The following is a 19004-nucleotide window of genomic DNA, read 5'->3' as shown; positions in this document are numbered from 1 at the left end:
GTGACACATGAAGGTGCAGGATGTTTATGACATACTGTTGTGCTGTCAGACTTTTGTCAATCACTACCAGCTGTGACCTGAAGTTGTGACACCATAGTAACACTGTTTTGCCTCTTCAAAACAAAACACTGTAAGACTGGAACTTCCCCCCAGGCCATTGCCATACTTGCTGACAGTGGTCATCCAGGGTAGTGTGGAACCATGATTCATTGCTAAATACAATACAGTGCAACGCCATTATCAGCAGTCCATGCTTCCCAGCCACGACATTACTCCAAACACAGCCATTTATCTGGTGGTGTTAATAGCAGCCTATGCATAGGACAGTAATTCCCTTGTCCAGTTACAGCTAGTCTCGAACCAATGGTGTAGGATGACGTAGAATGTTGCAGGGAGTCCATTAAATGTTCTTGGATTGCAAGTGCAGATGTAAAGGGATTACAATGTGCTTGGTACACAATATGGCAACCCTTCCTTGTGGTGGTGAGACATGGTCTACTGGACTCTTGATGATGAGGGTACTTGTCCTCACATTCCCATGCAGTTCAACATCTGGCCACTGACATGTCTGAATGCTCCACAAATCTGCATATTGCACAATTTGGCCACCCAGTCAAGTGGAAACCCACAAAGAAGACACGTTCAAACTCTGTCAAGGGTTGGCACCATTGTCTCATACAAGTACAGTGCATCACCATGTCTTACACATTGATAATGCAACCTCTGATGCTGTTCATGCCCTTATGTATCTTGCCAGGCCTTAACAATGCGGTAGCTGCTTTACCTGTTACAGAGAATTGTATGAAAAGGGTACAGTGCTACTCATATGGGGGCATTGAGGTGCATCCAGGCACAACAAAAAGACTGCTACACATTTGAACTTTCAGCAAAAATACCTTCTTCTAAAGTAGAAAACGTATACACATTTACACAAGCACAGCTCACATATACACAACCACTTAGTCTGGTAGCTGAGGTCAGAATGTGTACAGCAACTGTGCCTTATGGGAGAAGCAGGGAAGTAATCTGCAGATGGTAGGGGTAATGAGGGGGCTGTGGCAGGGAGGGGGAGAGATAGAAGGGCAGGGTGTGAGAAGACATAGTGCTGCTTGCGGGAGTGTGCAGGGATGTGGCAAGGACAGGGACAATTAGGCCACGGGGGTATTGGGAATCTATATATAATGCCAGGAGGGTTCCCATCAGCAAATTTGAAAAAGCTGGTTTTGGTGGGAAGGATCCAAATGGTACAGGCTGTGAAGCAGTCATTGAAGTGAAGCAAATTGTGTTGCGCAGCATGTTCAGCAACTGGGAGTACCAGGTGCCACAGTTCTTCAGTGGCGTATCATGCAGACAGACAGCTTGTTAGTTGTCATCCTACTTAGAAAGCAGCACAGTGGCTGCAGCTTAATTTGTAGATCACATTATTGCTTTCACAGGTGGCCCTACTTTTGATGGGATAGGTGGTGCCTGTGACCAGATGAGAGTAGGTGGTGGTGGAAGGATGTATGGTACAGGTCTTGCGTCTAGATCTATTACAGGAATGTGAGCCATGAGACAAGGGGTTGGGAGCAGGGGTGAAGTAGGGATGGACAAGGATATTGCATAGGTTCAGTGGGTGGTGTAATACCATTGTGGGAGAGATGGGAAGGATAGTGGGTAAGGTATTCCTCATTTCAGGTCACGATGAGAGGTACTGGAAATCCTGGTGAAGAATGTGATTCCATTGCTCCTCACCCCTACCATTCTCTGCACTTGTACCTTCTACATTCTTCGTAAAGTCCTTAAACACAATCACCCAGGACACCCCCTTTTGGTTAGTTACTGTGCCGCCACTGAGAGAATCTCTGTTCTTATGGAGCACCTATCCCCCCCCCCCCCCCTCCCCCATGGGAGATGTATGATGAACATACCCCTTACGTCTTGTGGCAAAATTTGGCATTAATAGGCATACAAATACCTTTGCTAACAGAACAACATCATGTGCAGTGTCTCTCCTGAGCTTGTGAACATATCGGTTGGTCTTAAAATAACTGGACAGTCATAAACTGGTCAGATGAGTTCCGATTTCATTTGGTAAGAGCTGATGGTACGGTTCAAGCTTGTGCAGACCCCATGAGGCCATGAACCCAAGTTGTCATCAAGGCACTGTGCAAGTTGGTAGTGGCTCCATAACGTTGTGGGGTGTGTTTACATGGAATGGACTGGTCATCTTGTCCAACTGAACTGATCGTAGACTGTAATGGTTATGTTCGGTTACTTGGAGACAATCCACAACCATTCATGGACTTCATGTCCCCAAACAACAATGGAATTTAACGATGTCAATGCTCCATGTCCCTGGGCTACAGTTGTTCGTGATTGGTTTGAAGAACATTCTGGACAATTCTAACAAATGATTTGGTCACCGAGATCACCTGACATGGGACCAAATTGAGAGGTCAGTTTGTGCACAAAATCCTGCATTGGCAAAACTCACAATTGTGGACAGCTATATAGGGTACATGGCCCAATATTTCTGCAGGGGACTTCCAATGACTTGAGTCCATGCCACATGGAGCCGCTGCACTAAAATGAACAAAAGGAGGTCCAACATGATATTGGGATGTATCTGAACTCTTTTGTCACCTCAGTGTATGTCATCCTAATATTGGCATGTAAATGACTACAGTTAGTTCTTCGCTTTAATTAATGAAGACATATTCTACAAGTGCATAAGTAACAGAGAAAGAAAGAATTCATATGTATTGATCTTCTGTAAGTACTTGGAAGGAATTACAGTTAAACCTGTGGCTAAGACTTTGTCACTTTTTTACAGGTTCAATGGTTACGATGGCCGTTTAGACAGAGAGATGGAGGCAGCTGTAATGGTGATGGAGGCATTTGAGGGTCATGAGTCCCAAATACAGTACGACATTGTTGGTCACTCAGGTGAAGATGCAGAGATTATGTTTGTCAACCACAAATCCCCACCAACAGATAACAAGAAGAGATTGGATGTCGTCAAGGTAGTGTACTTTATTTTAATCTTCCCGGTGACAAAAACTGTTCTATACCTAGTTTTTTAAGTTTCATTGTAGCAACACAAAGTTCACAAATGTTTGTTTAAAACAGAGTTTCTTTAATATCACAGACACCTCATTATATTGTCTGTCCTCATATCCCAAGATTAGGGTGCAAATTAAGTTTAGAGTGATAGAGCCAGATGTAAGTGAATGATTAACACAGAATTTAAGTAAAGATATTGTGGTGCTGTTGATGTACTAAAGTATTAATTGGGGTTTTACAATTCCATTTTTTTTTTCTGTCATTGATTCATATTAAAATAGAAATATTGACCCTGGGGCACGATTTGTTTTAAACACAAGAATGTCTCTTCAGGCACGAATACACATGACAATACATGTAACTTTAGTACAGATACTAGGCCAAATTGGCAATATGTAAACCAGTTCATAGTAAGCCATAATTAGTACTGTCACTGTCTGTCTAGCTTTGAAGGTTAGCACAGTGCATTGCTTGAATGAGCAGTATAATCGGCATTGAACACCAAGTGCTCAAATGGTGACAGCAGCTTTTAAATGCTGCGTAGCACACCATATGTCAGTGCTGCCCTCTGATGAGAGACAGTTCCCCATCACATGTTCACCTCTGGCTGGATATTGATGTCCCTACCTAACACCATACCTGTGTCCATTCCATCCCCTCCCCCTCCACATCCAGCCTGGGTATGGTATGTGGCTGTGGTACATAACTATGATACATACGGTCTCAGGGGGCAGAGTGGTTTCCCTGGCATTTGTTAGCATGATACTGAGGCTTGACTGTGTCAGAGACCAGCAGAGTTAGTGGGGAGGGAGATACTTTGCTTGTAGCATCCGCCTGATTGAGAATACCCTGAGGCCAAGTATCTGGGTGATGGTGGGCCCTGGTGTTGTGGGGCAGCACTTGGTAGTGACAAGGCTGGGCCAGAGCATGCATTCTGGAGCCTGCAGTTTCTGCACCTGTTGGGTATATGGTAGTGGATGGGGAGGCAGTGGCAACCAAACCACTGTGACCATAATCAATTCTGGTATCACCATTGGGTGTCTTTCCTGATGGTGACCTCATTCATAAGGTAGCTGTGAGAGATTACCAGTTGACTACACATGCCTAGGGGGTGCTTCATGTGAGTCTGAACTTATCTGATGTGAGGATGTCGGTAATGCACTATGCACTCGGTGCACCGATGCTTTTTCCGTTTCGTGTTCTGTACGTATTTCAACTTGCTGGGGAAGTGTAAATGCTTAGATTATCTGTGATATCTGAGCTAGATAAGGGCCCAGCAATTTTAAAGCCTTGCATACTGCAGAATGATATGATGAATAAGAGAGTCTGTATGTGGTGCCTGACATTATAAACATGTAAAGGCACGTTTACATCTTAATTCCTGCAAATGTGTTACCTCTGCCTTGTAAGATTAATTCACACTTTTGCACATTTGACAAAAACTTTTCTGCCACAATTTGTGTCTGCTGGCTGTAGAATGCTACAAGTACATCCAAACTTACACAAATAACAAACTGTATGTATCTACTGCTGGATGCAGCTTAGGTGGCAAAAGAAGCACATCTAGTACAGACTATGAGAACAAGAAAGCTTTATGGCTGTGCCTGTCCTTTTCCTTAAAAACTTCAAAATGTTGCCACAATATCTTGATGTAGAACTCCTAGACCTCTTTCACATTCTCAAATGGTGAGAAAGCTGGCAGCACCATAGTGGACAGCGCCTGTGTTGTAACGAGTTTCTGCTGTGTTTGCAACCTCCAGTCTCACAATTTCTGTTGTCACACCAACTGTTTGTTCTCTTTTTCCTGTAGCTGCTTTATTTACAGTTCATTCAACATCATTTGTCTTTGCCACAGCTGTAAAAAGTCAGTATTGATTCCATTATTTGCTAATCCACACATAAAGTCCAATTTACCTTATCCCTAATGGAATATCAGGCCTGGGGAATGGTTTTGTTTAAACACACACGTTTCAATATGCCTCAACCTGTGAGACTATGCTGAAGTGGCAGTCTGTAAAACAGCTCACAGCAAGTTGTTAATACCAGAATCACAGTCAATCCAAAGAATATCCACAAACATAGTACAGATAGCTCAATGGTTGGCATCTGTAGGACAGTTAGCTCAAGTAATCAGCGTGAAGGGCTCAGTCTTCAGTGCTGGCTATTAACAGAAACATGGTGCAACACAGAACTCCTGTCCCCCTTCCTCTATACTTGGCGTGACCTATCACACCGTGACCAGTAGTGCGCTGCTCACTGACCAAAGCCCACCACATGTGGTACATTGATCTTTGGTGAGAAACTGTCATTGTTGTGCGACACCATAACAATCACTTCTCATGTACATTCTGAAATGCCTGTTTCCTATATGTAAAATGTTCTCTCAACATGTACTAGTACCATTATGCTTCACTTTCAGTGTGTTCTTTCATTACTGAATCAGTCATCCAAAGCTGGCATTTCAGTTCTGGCTGACTCCTCATTGTTAAAACAGTAGTTTTGGCATCGTGATCTAACAGTATAAGTGTAGACACAACATAGAACATCTGCTTATCTTGACAGTTCACAATTTCATCAATATCCGATTCTGCCAAATAAGCTGTGTTGTAAAATATTTTGAAAAATGAGTCATTTCTTCCATTATATTCCGTAAGATTTTCTATTCATCTATAATACTATATAACTGTAATAATTACAAAATTCATGGCTTCAGCTGCATACGTTCAAAGGATTTGTACCACTTGTGTTCTATTATAAGGTGGAAAGTAAGTATCAGTAAAGCCCCGTTAAGAATCTCCCTTTACAATCATGTCCAGCATAAAACACTCCTTGACTCAAGTTCTGCAAAAGCTTCCAGAAAAGACTACACAAAGTGTTTCCCATTTAAAGAGCCCCTCTCCCACATAAGATATGCTGTTTCTCCATGAGTGGAAAATTATTCTATGGCTGTGGAAGCCTCACAAAAGGCGGTTAGCAGGTGATGCATATCTTATGAAATAACACAAGGGAAAGGGTGGGTTGTTGTTAATAACTAGACATCATACCCTCGCTCATTGTTACACACTGGGGTTGGGTGGCTCAGTGGTTAGCACACTGGACTCTCATGTAGGAGGATGATGGTTAAAATCCTGGTTTAGGTTTTCTGTGATTTGATATGGGCAAATGCTGGGGTGGCCTTTTTGTAAGGGCACAGCTGATTTCCTTTCCCATCCCTGAAACATTCCATGCTTATACTCCATCTCTGTTGATCTCTATCTTAATGGGATGTTAAACCCTTACCATCCTTCCTTCCTTGGTTGTTCCAGTTGCTGACTACATTTTTCATACAGCTAACATAGTCTGACGTTTCCTATCACCCACTAATTTGTGACAAATGTGTGTAGCCACAGAATAGTATTGCCATTTGTACTCAGTAAAATGTCTAGAGTTTTGTGCAATGGCTGTGCAAAATAATAAGCAAGCATTTTTGTTGGCCAAAAAATTGCAAGTTATGTGGACGTACAGTGAAAGTAAGACACTCTCAAAGAGACTATGTCTCACAGGATACCATCTTTTACATTACAAGTGAAAGTTCACATGTGGAAGGATCTTCAACTATTGCTTTTAAAGGGGCTACAAAGTATTGGAAAATAAAAGTCATGAATTTTGTTGAGCTGAACGTGTTTTAATTCAGTGGATGTACCAGACTGGATTTGCATCAATTACTCTAAGTGACCAGTCATGATGTTCCTTTCTAGTAAAATGATGTCTTTAAAAACTTGGCAGTTCTATATGAAAAGGGTGACATTTTTAGTGTAGGAAATTTTGAATGATTTCCGAGCTCATGACATACAAGTCTTACATTGAACAAAATGAAACCTGCCATGGTGGGAAGCCCAGAGGAGACAATTTGACAGTACTCCCGCCAGTGCTAATAGAAAAGAGAAACTAAAGTTGCTTGTCAGTGGTGAAGCTGCAGATCCTTGTTGCTTCAAAAACATTTGTAAACTGTCACATTACTACATGAATTACTGACAAGCCTGAATGACAAGAGTACAGTTTGTCACATGGCTAATGGAGTATGATCACAAATGACTAATCACTAGAGTGTGATGATGAAACAGAAATGGAATGCAAATCAGTCCTGTCCCTTTGAAACAATGAGTCTGAATGTTGTCTGATCACAGACACATCCTTACAAGAAAAACTGAATTGTTTGATGATGTTATCTGTTGGTGTAATAACTTCAAGTTGAACAAATATATTTCGAGGAAGACGCAATACATTAAAGTCACAGATCAAGTAAACAGAGTAAGACGTGTGTACACTTTAACAGTCAAATCATAACTGAGTCCAAGTCTAGTGGCCGCTGTCTGGCTGGCCGCTTAGGTGGCGCTGCTGCTGCATGGCTGGCAGACAGCGCCCCATGTAGAGAACACGCGTAACTGCGCGGCGGCACTTTGAAAGATCAGTGAGTCACAACACTTTTCCTCCCTTTGAATATTTTGCACAGGTCTTGATGGAGGTGGCCTGTAGATTGCTAACGTCCATAGGTGTTGTATGACTGGCCGTAAGGTCTCGAGGAGGAGGCTTCCCGTACAGACGGAAGTGTCCCCGATGATAACGGGTCGAGATGACAGGAGACGTGGGGGTCGAATCTGCTGGGGCCCCGTGCACCAATCTGCCTGTTGCGAGATCATGCATGTCATGGCCCCTCCGTTCCATCCACAGTCAAATGGTGAGGCTGAACGACTGGTCCGCACATTTAAGGCTCAGATGAGGAAACTCCTGACTTCTTCTGCTGATTATGTGCTTCTCCAATTTCTGGCTTCTTATCATTTCACCCCCATGGGCGACCACGGCCCGGCTGAGCTCTTACATGGCCGACAGCCCCGCACGCTACTTCATCTTCTGTGGCCTTCCACCTCACGGCCGCGGGTGCCTTCGCCTTGGCCGGTTCACCGCCGACGACCTTGTATGGGTACGGTGATAGGGCAGGTGGCCAAAATGGAATCCTGGCCGCATCTTATGACACTGTGGCCGATGCCTGTATGAAATCCAGACAGACACGGGTGTTGCAGTGCGTCATTCGGACCAGCTTCGGCCTCGTATGCTGGCAGCGCCTGTTCCGGATGCCGCTACACCACCTTCGGCTCTACCTGACGCTCGGGATACTGGAATCTCTCATTACTCACAACGCAGTCCTCTCACCATCATATCAGTGCCAGCACAAGAACTGACGCCACCAGGAGATGTGCCCATGCAGGAACCAGATGACCATCATCTGGCGGAGCAACTCTACTCGCCTCCTTCTCCTACGGATGCGGACACATCGCCCGTGTCTCCTGTTATAACAACCGGACTTGCCACAACGGACAGAAGTGAGCAAATTTCAGCAAAGGACAAAGACGCAGTATCTTTCAAAGGAGCCAATTGTGACAACAACCGATACATTTGAGGTGAAATCCATGAAAGGAACAGAGACTTACATGTTTGTTCATCCGCGACATAAAATGCCAAGAAGTGCTGTCGAAGACGTTTTTCGTAATCAGACCAGTCTTCCGCCGTCTCGTCGTAAGGAGGAAATGTAGGTAGAGACAACGACGAAAAACGCCCCACATTTGATGCCGCGCTGAAATCACGAATCGCATTTGTGAGAAGCATTTTCTGTTCTATGAGACTTTGCAATAGTTGCTCTAAAGTAGCCATGGAAATGTGGGTCAACGATAGAAAAGAAAAATCACTACCTTGTCGCCAATTGTAATAACTTCAAGTTGAAAAAATATATTTCGAGGAAGACGCAATACATGAAAGTCACAGATCAAGTAAACAGAGTAAGACGTGTGTACACTTTAACAGTCAAATCATAACTGAGTCCAAGTCTAGCGGCTGCTGGCTGGCTGGCTGGCCGCCTAGGTGGCGCTGCTGCTGCATGGCTGGCAGACAGTGCCGCATGTAGAGGACACGCGTAACTGCGCGGCGGAACTTTGAAAGATTGGCGAGTCACAACAGTTGGCTGTACCACATAGAAAACTATGCTTAAATGACAGTGCAGACAGAGGCAACAGACGCTTCATCAGTTTTTTAAATGTGTAATTTCTGAGCCACGAAAAAGCATATTTGTATCTGGAGTACTTTTAGGTATATTGCATTTTCAGGCTCACTACTCTGATAGTAGTAATTGATGGTACTGTATAGCTCGTAAATGCCAAACACGAGTCCTCTGAAATGATGTTATCTCATTAATATATAAGGATATTTTCCCTCCTCCTTCTTCTTCTTTTTCTTTTTGCTAATTTCCTTCTTTTCGGCTTATAGCCAGAAGTCTGAAGTTGTTACAGTGTTTGCTTGTGTGTCTGTTTGATGGACAATTATCATTATCTGTATGCTTCTATTTCCCACATTCTTTTATAGGCTATATGTTGGTTGGAAGTTATGATCTGAAGTGAGAGATCATCTAAAATCTGTGCTCAGGTTGACAGGTGTGGCAAACCTTGATCGTTACTCATGATTTCTTCCCCTAGTAATGCCTGAGTTCATTTTCCTTTCAAGAAGAAATGTATTTAATATGCTACTGGTCAGTTTTTACATTTTCAAGTCTACTATGCTGATAGTAGTAATTGATGGTATTGTATAGCTCTTAAATGCTGAACACAATTTCTCTGAAATGATGGTGCTACCTCATTGACTCATGCTTGATTCTTTGGTTCCTGTATGTGTCACTGTAGTGAGAGAGCTTCTATGTCATAAACTGTTTAAACAGTTGAACTTAAAAAATATATATATTTCTCTGGTAATATATCCTATGTTGTTTTTTCTTGTACCATAAATGTGGTATGGAATATGAAAATTGTGTACACACACACACACACACACACACACACACACACACACACACACACACACACACAGTCCTGTCATCGGCTTGGGCCTCAGTGCCCAGAGATGAAAGTAGTCGTGTGTTGATGTGAGTTTTTTCGTCTGCATCTGATGATGGATTTAATCTGATAGCTTTACAATTTCCTATAATCTGCTTTTAAGTGTATATCTTTGCCGATCAGTACTTTCTCTGTTTGGTAAGTAGCAACCTATCCTAATTATATTGTTGTTATTCCAGCCCACCAACCCAGATTTTCCATTATTTGAAATGTTATTGCTGCTTGTCTTGAATTTTATGAAATTAAATTCAAATACCATGTTATACTAATTACTCAGTGATAATGGATAGCCATGTTGTTTGGTATTCCAGATTAACAACTGAGGCTGAAAAGTTAATTGTTTGAGCTGTTACATAATGTTTTTCATTCCAGACAATGCATGCACATGCACAGTTCTGTATGTCGGGAGACAATACATTAGAAGCAACAAAGCAGGCTATTGACTCACTAGCAAAGGAGGATTGTGATGAGGCAATAGTCGTTTTGTTGTCAGATGCCAACTTAGAACGCTATGGCATTCCACCACAGAGATTTGCTGCTGCCCTCACATCAAATGCTGATGTCAATGCATATGCCATCTTCATAGGCTCTCTTGGCGACCAGGCTGAAAGGTAAGCTACAACAACCATTTATTTGTATGATAACAATAAAGTTTAGTTTGAGATTTCATAATCATATTCTGAAATTGCTGAACTAGAAGAAAATTTTTAGTGAAAAGGATGTAAAAGTTCAATTCTCAGATTTGCATAATTTTACAATGCAATTTGTTTTTGTTAAACTTTTTCAGATGTTATAATTTTTCTGTTGTCTTTATTTTTCTTACTTGGTCACAGAGATCCTCATGCTGTATGTTTGAAGCAATTCTCGTCACCTCTTGTTGGTGACTCTTGTGAATTCACTATGTTACTTTCCAGTGGGGAAATATTAGACTAATTAAGGCTGGATCAGTATCAAGGGAATAATAATGTACAGTTCCTCATTCTTCCATATGATATGCTCGGAATCGTAATGAATTGCTGTTTTATTCTTATGTAGGCGCAATGTAATCTCACAAGGTAATGGTCAGATTTATGATGTTTTAATTTTGTTTCCCACTTGCAGTTAAAGTCACATAAAATTCACATGGCAAATTTCAGCTACCACTGGTCTGAAGAAAAATCTCACTTCAATGCTTTGTTAACCCTCAAGTGGAATGTTTGTGTATAAAGTGCACAAATAAAGTGATTTTGCACAGCTCCGTTGTTGTTGCACAATTTTGAACCCATACCAATTCCTTCATTATTGCTTCAATTAACACATTGCGTTGAAATATGTCCAAGTGAGTGGCAGTAATACAAAATATAAAGCAAGCTAAACGAGAAAAACTGTACGATCCTTTCAAGAAACTGACCCAAATTATGAGCCAGCAGCACAATCTAACAATGAAGCAGTTGTTTGTGAGATAATTAGTAATGTAATAAGCAGTTGGCTGGGATATCATGCAACTCCACTGTTTAATGCTCCAAGTAGGTCAATACTGTCTCAGTAACACGTTCCTGGCACCAGAATAATATAATAAAAGTTTTACTTTATTATTGTTTAATGAAACAGTGCATTAGCTCATTTTATGGAAATTTATTTTACCATTGTTTAATTAAACTAAGATTAAATTATGATTTGCTCATATATATTTACGCTGGTAACATAAGGACAGTTATTCTTTACATGTGTACAAAGTGCGCCATGTACCTGCTCATGTTATGAAAAGCAGCACACCCACTCAAGAGTTAAATAGGAATATTTATTTATTTATTTATTTTGTCTTTCCGTTAATTTCATGTAAGCATTTGAAAATGCTCTGTTTTGACATATCTTGAGCTTCAAAATATGTTCTCAACATTCATTCTCACTGTGCAGGTGCTGGGAAGTCTGAGAACATTTTGTATTTGCTGTAGACATACACAATAACTATCCACTGAAACCACCACAGAAAATACATGTGAAAATTATAAAATGTGCAAAATATTATTATGCTTTTGGCTGAACATTTAAATAGTGCAGATATATGGTTAGAAATGACTGAAATACTTGATGTTACAAATGGCAGATTCAGCAAAAGAGAAGAAACTGAAGACCAATATTCTCGTGGAAAGTGTATGAATGACAGTGCCACATTTATCACCTATCTCAAAAAGAGTAAAAAATTTCCACATGTCAGTACTGAACAAAAGAAATTTTGCTTTGCTTGTTCTGAATGTGAACTGTATTAATGAAAAAATGAAGTCGCACATCGGTATAATAGTTGATTGGAAATAATGATGATGTTGAATACAGGTTTGTTAAGCTTTTTTCTGAAGTCAGTGAAAAGTCATTTAATATCACCAGTACAATCTTGCGTGACTGGGCTTGAGATATTGCCAACAGTACAGGCACAAATGAATTTCCAGGTTCTCCAAGATGGATTCCATTCATCAAGGAATCTCAAAAATTTATGGCAAGAAACATGTTGAAAGAAAAGAAGTCATTCAAATTGAAGTGATATAAGATTTTTTTCCATAAATAATGTAAGAGTCTTGGTTCTTGTCGGTCTCATGTGTCCAATGCAGATAGTCTAATTTTGAAAAAGAAATGCGTGCTTAAAGGCAAAACTTAAGGAGGTAACTGATGACTAAACAACCCATGTTTTCACGTACACATTCATACACAGAAGTGCATGTGATCAACCTAGATGGATCACATGTGAAAAGCTGAGGCAGAAGACTTACTGAAGTGTGTAAGAATGAAAAAGAGAACATTTCTTCAGGTTCCCCCCCCCTCCCCCCCCCCCACTTCTCCTTACAGATTCTTGGTCAAGTCATGGAAATTCTGAATCATTATGAGCTTCTTTTTGAACATACCCTGGCAAAGAAGTAAGATATTTCAGATTTCACTTGGCATGATGAATGTACTTCAGTCATTAGACTGCAAATTTATTCTGTTCGTGAAAGATCTTTTACAGGATGGTAACAGAGGAAATTATTGTGGACAGATCACTGCAGTTTCCAACCTACTACCATGTCAGTATTTTAAAATTACAATCACTAATGCACAATCAGTTTTCATCTGCTTTGTTTAAAAATCTGATTAAATATTCATGCCCTAAAGCGTGCTGACATTAGGTTGGATGCATTCCTAATTCCGGCTCAGTTTTGTGTAGGAACATCAAAGGCATTCTGTGACTTACGGGATTCTTGAATGATGAGCACATAAAATTCCAGTTTAAAAACCATTTTGTTTGTGATAAACCTATGCTTTCTGCTGATAATGGGCATTGCATGAAAGACATCATGAGCACCGTTTGTCAAAAAAAAAAAAAAAAAAAAAAGGGGGCAAAGAACTCTGCTGAAACACCAGACAAAAAAATGCCTAACAACTCTTTGGAGGAACACTTGGGGGTTCATTGCATCAGTATTTCACATTTTTAATATACTTGAAATGAATAAAATTAATGTTGACATGATGAGGACCTTGTATTTATTTGTACATATTCCTTACCAGTTTGGAAAAAATTGTTAGCTATACATTTTACTATATCGAATTCCACCCACTGCATTTTTCTGTCAGTATGTGAAGGCTAACCTTAGGAATTACTGTAGGGATTTTGATACAGTTTACACTAACAGATAGAATGATTCATGAGGAAGATTTGTGTATGTAATCTATGAGGTGTGTTGAATAAGTAAACAACACTTTTTTTTTTCTTGACCAATTTCGGTGGAAAAAATGTGGAATTTGTTGTGGGACATCATGGAAAATTCCCACTTCAGCCTGTATAGTTTTATGAATTTTCAATACATAGCAGCACTATATGTAGCCTTTGAAATGGTGTCTGTAACAGAACTGTGTTCCAAGCAGAGAGCTGTCACTGAGTTTCTTTTGTCGGAATACCTGAGCTTTGCAGATATTCATAGGTGCTTCCAGAATGTGAACAAAAGTACGGTGAGTTTTTGGGTGAGGCATCCATCATTATTGCAACAATGTCGTGCAAACCTGTCTGATCTTCCACATACCAGCCAGTAGCACACAGCTGTGACTCCTGTGGTGTTGGAAAGTGGAGACAAAAATGCAAACGTATTTCTCCTTCTCTGTGACATTGCAAGGCCTCACACAAATCTGCACACCAAGAGGAATTCACAAAACTTCATTGGACTTTCTTCCTCATCCGCCCTACAGCCCAGATCTTGCACCTTCTGATTTCCATCTGTGTAGTCCAATGAAGGATGCACCCTTTAGGAAGAAATATATGGATAATGGAGAGGTCATCGATACAGCAAAACATTGGCTCCAACATCAACTAGTACAGTGGTACCTTGTGAACCTACAGGCACTCCTAGTAAGTTGGCATGAGGCCATTGCAGTGAATGGAGGTTATGTTGAGAAATAGGTTTTTATAGCCAAAAGAGTGGGGAATAATATGGTGTATTGGAATCCTGAATAAAACCAATCTGCTTTCAAAAAAAAGGTGTTGCATTCCTTATTGAATGCTCTTCATATTGCTGCTGCATCAGACAGGAAAGGAAATAACAAGTAGCGGTACAGGGTACCCTCTGCCACGCACCGTACAGTGGCTTGTGGAGTATCTATGTACATGGTGATGTAGATGAAGTAGTTGTCCAGCCATAGCTGCTTAGTGCTACCAATGCGAAAAGGGAAAGGGTCACTAGTACAATATAAATTGCATTTCTGTATAAAATTGAGTTATATTGTGTTGTGTACATAGTTCCACGTAGTCAACGCATACACAACTTTCCCAATAGAGCGCGCCCCGCTAAGCACAACAGTGCAGGCGCAGCGCTCGTCCGTCTCCGCACTACGAGATGGCGCTGTCGTAGAGACGGACCAAATTCTGCTTCTGACGATCCGCGTATTAATATGTAACGCAGCCAATGAGATTGCTGCTAATGTAGAACCTTTTCTCCTCGCGGACCACACTTGCGCAGTGATACCTGAATGCGCGAGGTATTATAACGAGTGTACAGACCTCCGATTAGTCAGTCTGCATTAGTCTGAACCAGTCTGTAGTCAAGTTTCAGTCTGCGCCTAATAAGATTACCATATTCCTGTACATAGCCAAGAAGAGAAATGTATAGACACTTTGTCAAGTATCAGAGATATGTGAGAATAAGATTAACGTACCAAGACCAAAGGAACTTCAGATTGTCAATTGTAAACAGCATCCAGAATCAAGTTACGTAATGTCTATGTTATTTATTATTTTAATAAATGTGTGTGAAAATTAATCAAGTTCTGTTTAAAGTTGGTCACCGTCAATCTGCTACTCTAAGCGTGCAAGTGGCATTTCTATCGTCTGACCTAACAGCAGAAGATAAACACGCCACGATAAGACCACGAGACATATTGCTGACACTCGCCTACTTCGTTAGAGCGACAAGTCAAATAATCTGATGGTGTGTGTACCGAAGGTCCTACCGTACGCACACCACATATTGTGATCACTTTTAACTAGTGATTCAGTACTCACTTCCTAAAACAATGGGAGCAGTGTCAAGAGAGCTCTGTGTCACTGTGAGACAATACAGATTGAAATGCAGAAACAATGTGTGAAAAGTGCCATGTTTCATAAATTATTTTGAGTAACTTCAGTGCATATCCACACTGAAATTTAACATCTAAATTTTAAGAGATCTTTGCTGATAGTGATGAAAATACTATGGCAGGTTTTTACATGACAAGTCTGTTCTTCTGGGGCCCTATTCTGTTACATGACATGCCAGACTTTTTCCTTGATTAGTGGCTGATCAGAATTTACTACTGATTCATTCATCCAGCATAGACTGTAACAATGGTTTCTGAGACTCAGTGGTCTATCTTACACCCTAACTTCATTGTACTCATTTACTGCTGAATTATATTTTCTAACAGTTGAAGGGATGGAAAAAATGTATGCCATGGTCACTTGACCACAACGTTGTCACTGGCTTTCCGTACATTAAAACAACCTTCTTTTATGAAAACAATAAACATAAATGTAGAAAGAAAACCACTCACCTGCTGGGTATTAAAGGCTGGCACATCTATATGTGTAAAACCACCTGTAATTCATGAAAATGATTTGTTATTTTCATCGGATTATTGATAGCCATTAAACCATACTGTCAGTAACATCAGGTTCATATGATTGAACATGGTGGATCTCAAAAATGTGTCTGCAGTCTTTAAATATGAAAATTTAATAGCAAATACAATGCACAAAAATGCAATAAATGAAGCAGGCAAAAAGGAATACAAACGTCTCAAAAATGAGATCGACAGGAAGTGCAAAATGGCTAAGCAGGGATGGCTGGAGGACAAATGTAAGGATGTAGAGGCTTATCTCACGAGGGGTAAGATAGATACTGCCTACAGGAAGATTAAAGAGACCTTTGGAGAAAAAAGAACTACTTGCATGAATATCAAGAGCTCGGATGGAAACCCAGTTCTAAGCAAAGAAGGGAAAGCAGAAAGGTGGAAGGAGTATATAGAGGGTCTATACAGGGGCGATGTTCTTGAGGACAATATTATGGAAATGGAAGAGAATGTATATGAAGATGAAATGGGAGATATGATACTGTGTGAAGAGTTTGACAGAGCACTGAAAGACCTAAGTCAAAACAAAGCCCCGGGAGTGGACAACATTCCATTAGAACTACTGACAGCCTTGGGAGAGCCAGTCCTGACAAAACTCTACCATCTGGAGAGCAAGATGTATGAGACAGCTGCAAAATACTAACGCGAATTCTTTACAGACGAATGGAAAAACTGGTAGAAGCCGGCCTCAGGAAAGATCAGTTTGGATTCCATAGAAATGTTGGAACACACGAGTCAATACTGACCCTACGACTTATCTTAGAAAATAGATTAAGAAAAGGCAAACCTACGTTTCTAGCATTTGTAGACTTATAGAAAGTTTTGACAATGTTGACTGGAATACTCTCTTTCAAATTCTGAAGGTGGCAGGGGTAAAATACAGGGAGCGAAAGGCTATTTACACTTTGTACAGAAAGCAAATGGCAGTTATAAGACTCGAGGGACATGAAAGGGAAGCAGTGGTTGGGAAGGGAGTGAGACAGGGTTGTAGCCTCTCCCTGATGCTATTCAATCTGTATATTGAGCAAGCAGTAAAGGAAACAAAAGAAAAGTTCGGGGTAGGTATTAAAATCCATGGAGAAGAAATAAAAACTTTGAGGTTTGCCGATGACATTGTAATTCTGTCAGAGACAGCAAAGGACTTGGAAGAGCAGTTGAACGGAATGGACAGTGTCTTGAAAGGAGGGTATAAGATGAACATCAACAAAAGCAAAACGAGGATAATGGAATGTAGTCGAATTAAGTTGGGTGATGCTGAGGGAATTAGATTAGGAAATGAGACACTTAAAGTAGTAAACGAGTTTTGCTATTTGGGGAGCAAAATAACTGATGATGGTCAAAGTAGAGGGGATATAAAATGTAGACTGGCAATGGCAAGGAAAGCGTTTCTGAAGAAGAGAAATTTTTTAACATCGAGTATTGATTTAAGTGTCAGGGAGTCGTTTCTGAAAGTATTTGTATGGAGTGTAGCCATGTATGGAAGTGAAATGTGGATGATAAATAGTTTAGACAAGAAGAGAATAGAAGCTTTCAAAATGTGGTGCTACAGAAGAATGCTGAAGATTAGATGGCTAGATCACATAACTAATGAGGAAGTATTGAATAGGATTGGGGAGAAGGGAAGTTTGTGGCACAACTTGACTAGAAGAAGGGATCGGTTGGTAGGACAAGTTCTGAGGCATCAAGGGATCACCAATTTAGTACTGGAGGGCAGAGTGGAGGGTAAAAATCGTAGAGGGAGACCAAGAGATGAATACACTAAGCAGATTCAGAAGGATGTAGGCCGCAGCAGGTACTGGGAGATGAAGAAACTTGCACAGGATAGAGTAGCATGGAGAGCTGCTTCAAACCAGTCTCAGGACCGAAGACAACAACAACAATACAATGCTCACTCATTTCACTTAACTCACTGTAAAAACTATAAGTGATTCCAAGAACTGGAAAGGTAACAGTTTTGCCCTTCTAATGTCAATTCACATATTTCAACTACATTTTGGGATTTGAAATCTTCTATATGTGATACTGTATTTCACATTAAATTTTTCATCAACTATCACTATTTCAATGAGTGAATATTTGTCACTAATGAGAGGAAAATATTTGCCATTGGTTCATAGCCAATTTAACAGTGTAACATGTCCTACACATTAAACTGAATCAAAAGGAAAAAACTTATTTAAGGTATATTTCCACTGTGTTTCAGGTTAGTGAAGCAGTTACCTTCAGGGAGAGCATTTGTCTGTCTTGATCTGAAGAACATACCCCAAATCCTGCAACAGATATTTGCTTCTTCTTTACTCAGTGGCAGATGATAAAAAGCCTTGCAATGTTGTTTTGTATTTAACAGAACCATATTTGTAAATCTATGTAAAAATAATATGCATCCAAACTTTCATGATACATGTAAGTGATATATTGCTCTGCAAGTCCTGACGCTCTGAAAGTTGTCATTAATATTGTCACGTAGTTCCATGTTACACTGACTTACTCTTATAGTGTACAGGCTTATAAATTTTGTAAAATTGTTCATAATAAATTCACATATTTATTACCCTTCTGTTTTACTATAGTGCTACCATTGCCTTCAACTTCATCTTACAGCTGAAAGTAGGAAGTCATGATTTCCCAGCATCCTTTTGTTATCCACAATTTGTTCCTTAAGAAATCTGAAATATGCTTATTTTACGCATTTAACTGTACTCCAGTTACTACAATATCTTTTATAGTCACATAGGTGATCTGAAAAATAAATTCGGTTTTGTGGGAAGTAATGGAAGTAAGTAGGTCAGTGTGCTTAGAAGAAAGCTACAAGACTTTCTGTTCACCAACAGTCGCTTTGTAATTAAAATTTCCACCAAATGTGAAATCTGTTATGTAATATGGTTTTTAGTATAAGTCGTTTAAAGCTGATGGTATACATTGCAAGATTAATGCTGT

The 19004-nt window shown here is 40.3% G+C and overlaps 1 protein-coding gene across 1 annotated transcript in view; it reads left to right on the top strand.

Annotated features, from left to right (window-relative positions):
• LOC126198488 (von Willebrand factor A domain-containing protein 8) overlaps positions 1–18618 on the top strand; it is a 275162-nt gene extending 256544 nt beyond the window's left edge. Inside the window, exons 31-33 of the mRNA XM_049934860.1 lie at positions 2816–3005; positions 10335–10573; positions 18271–18618. Coding sequence (XP_049790817.1) covers positions 2816–3005; positions 10335–10573; positions 18271–18379 — 538 coding nt within the window. The 3' untranslated portion in view covers positions 18380–18618. The remainder of the gene's footprint in view (positions 1–2815; positions 3006–10334; positions 10574–18270) is intronic.
• Positions 18619–19004: the final 386 nt, after the last annotated feature.

The sequence above is a fragment of the Schistocerca nitens genome, chromosome 8 (assembly GCF_023898315.1).
Source record: "Schistocerca nitens isolate TAMUIC-IGC-003100 chromosome 8, iqSchNite1.1, whole genome shotgun sequence".
Lineage (NCBI taxonomy): Eukaryota > Metazoa > Arthropoda > Insecta > Orthoptera > Acrididae > Schistocerca > Schistocerca nitens.
The sequence above is the reverse complement of the archived record's forward strand: the minus strand, read 5'-3'. Positions and strand labels throughout refer to the sequence as shown.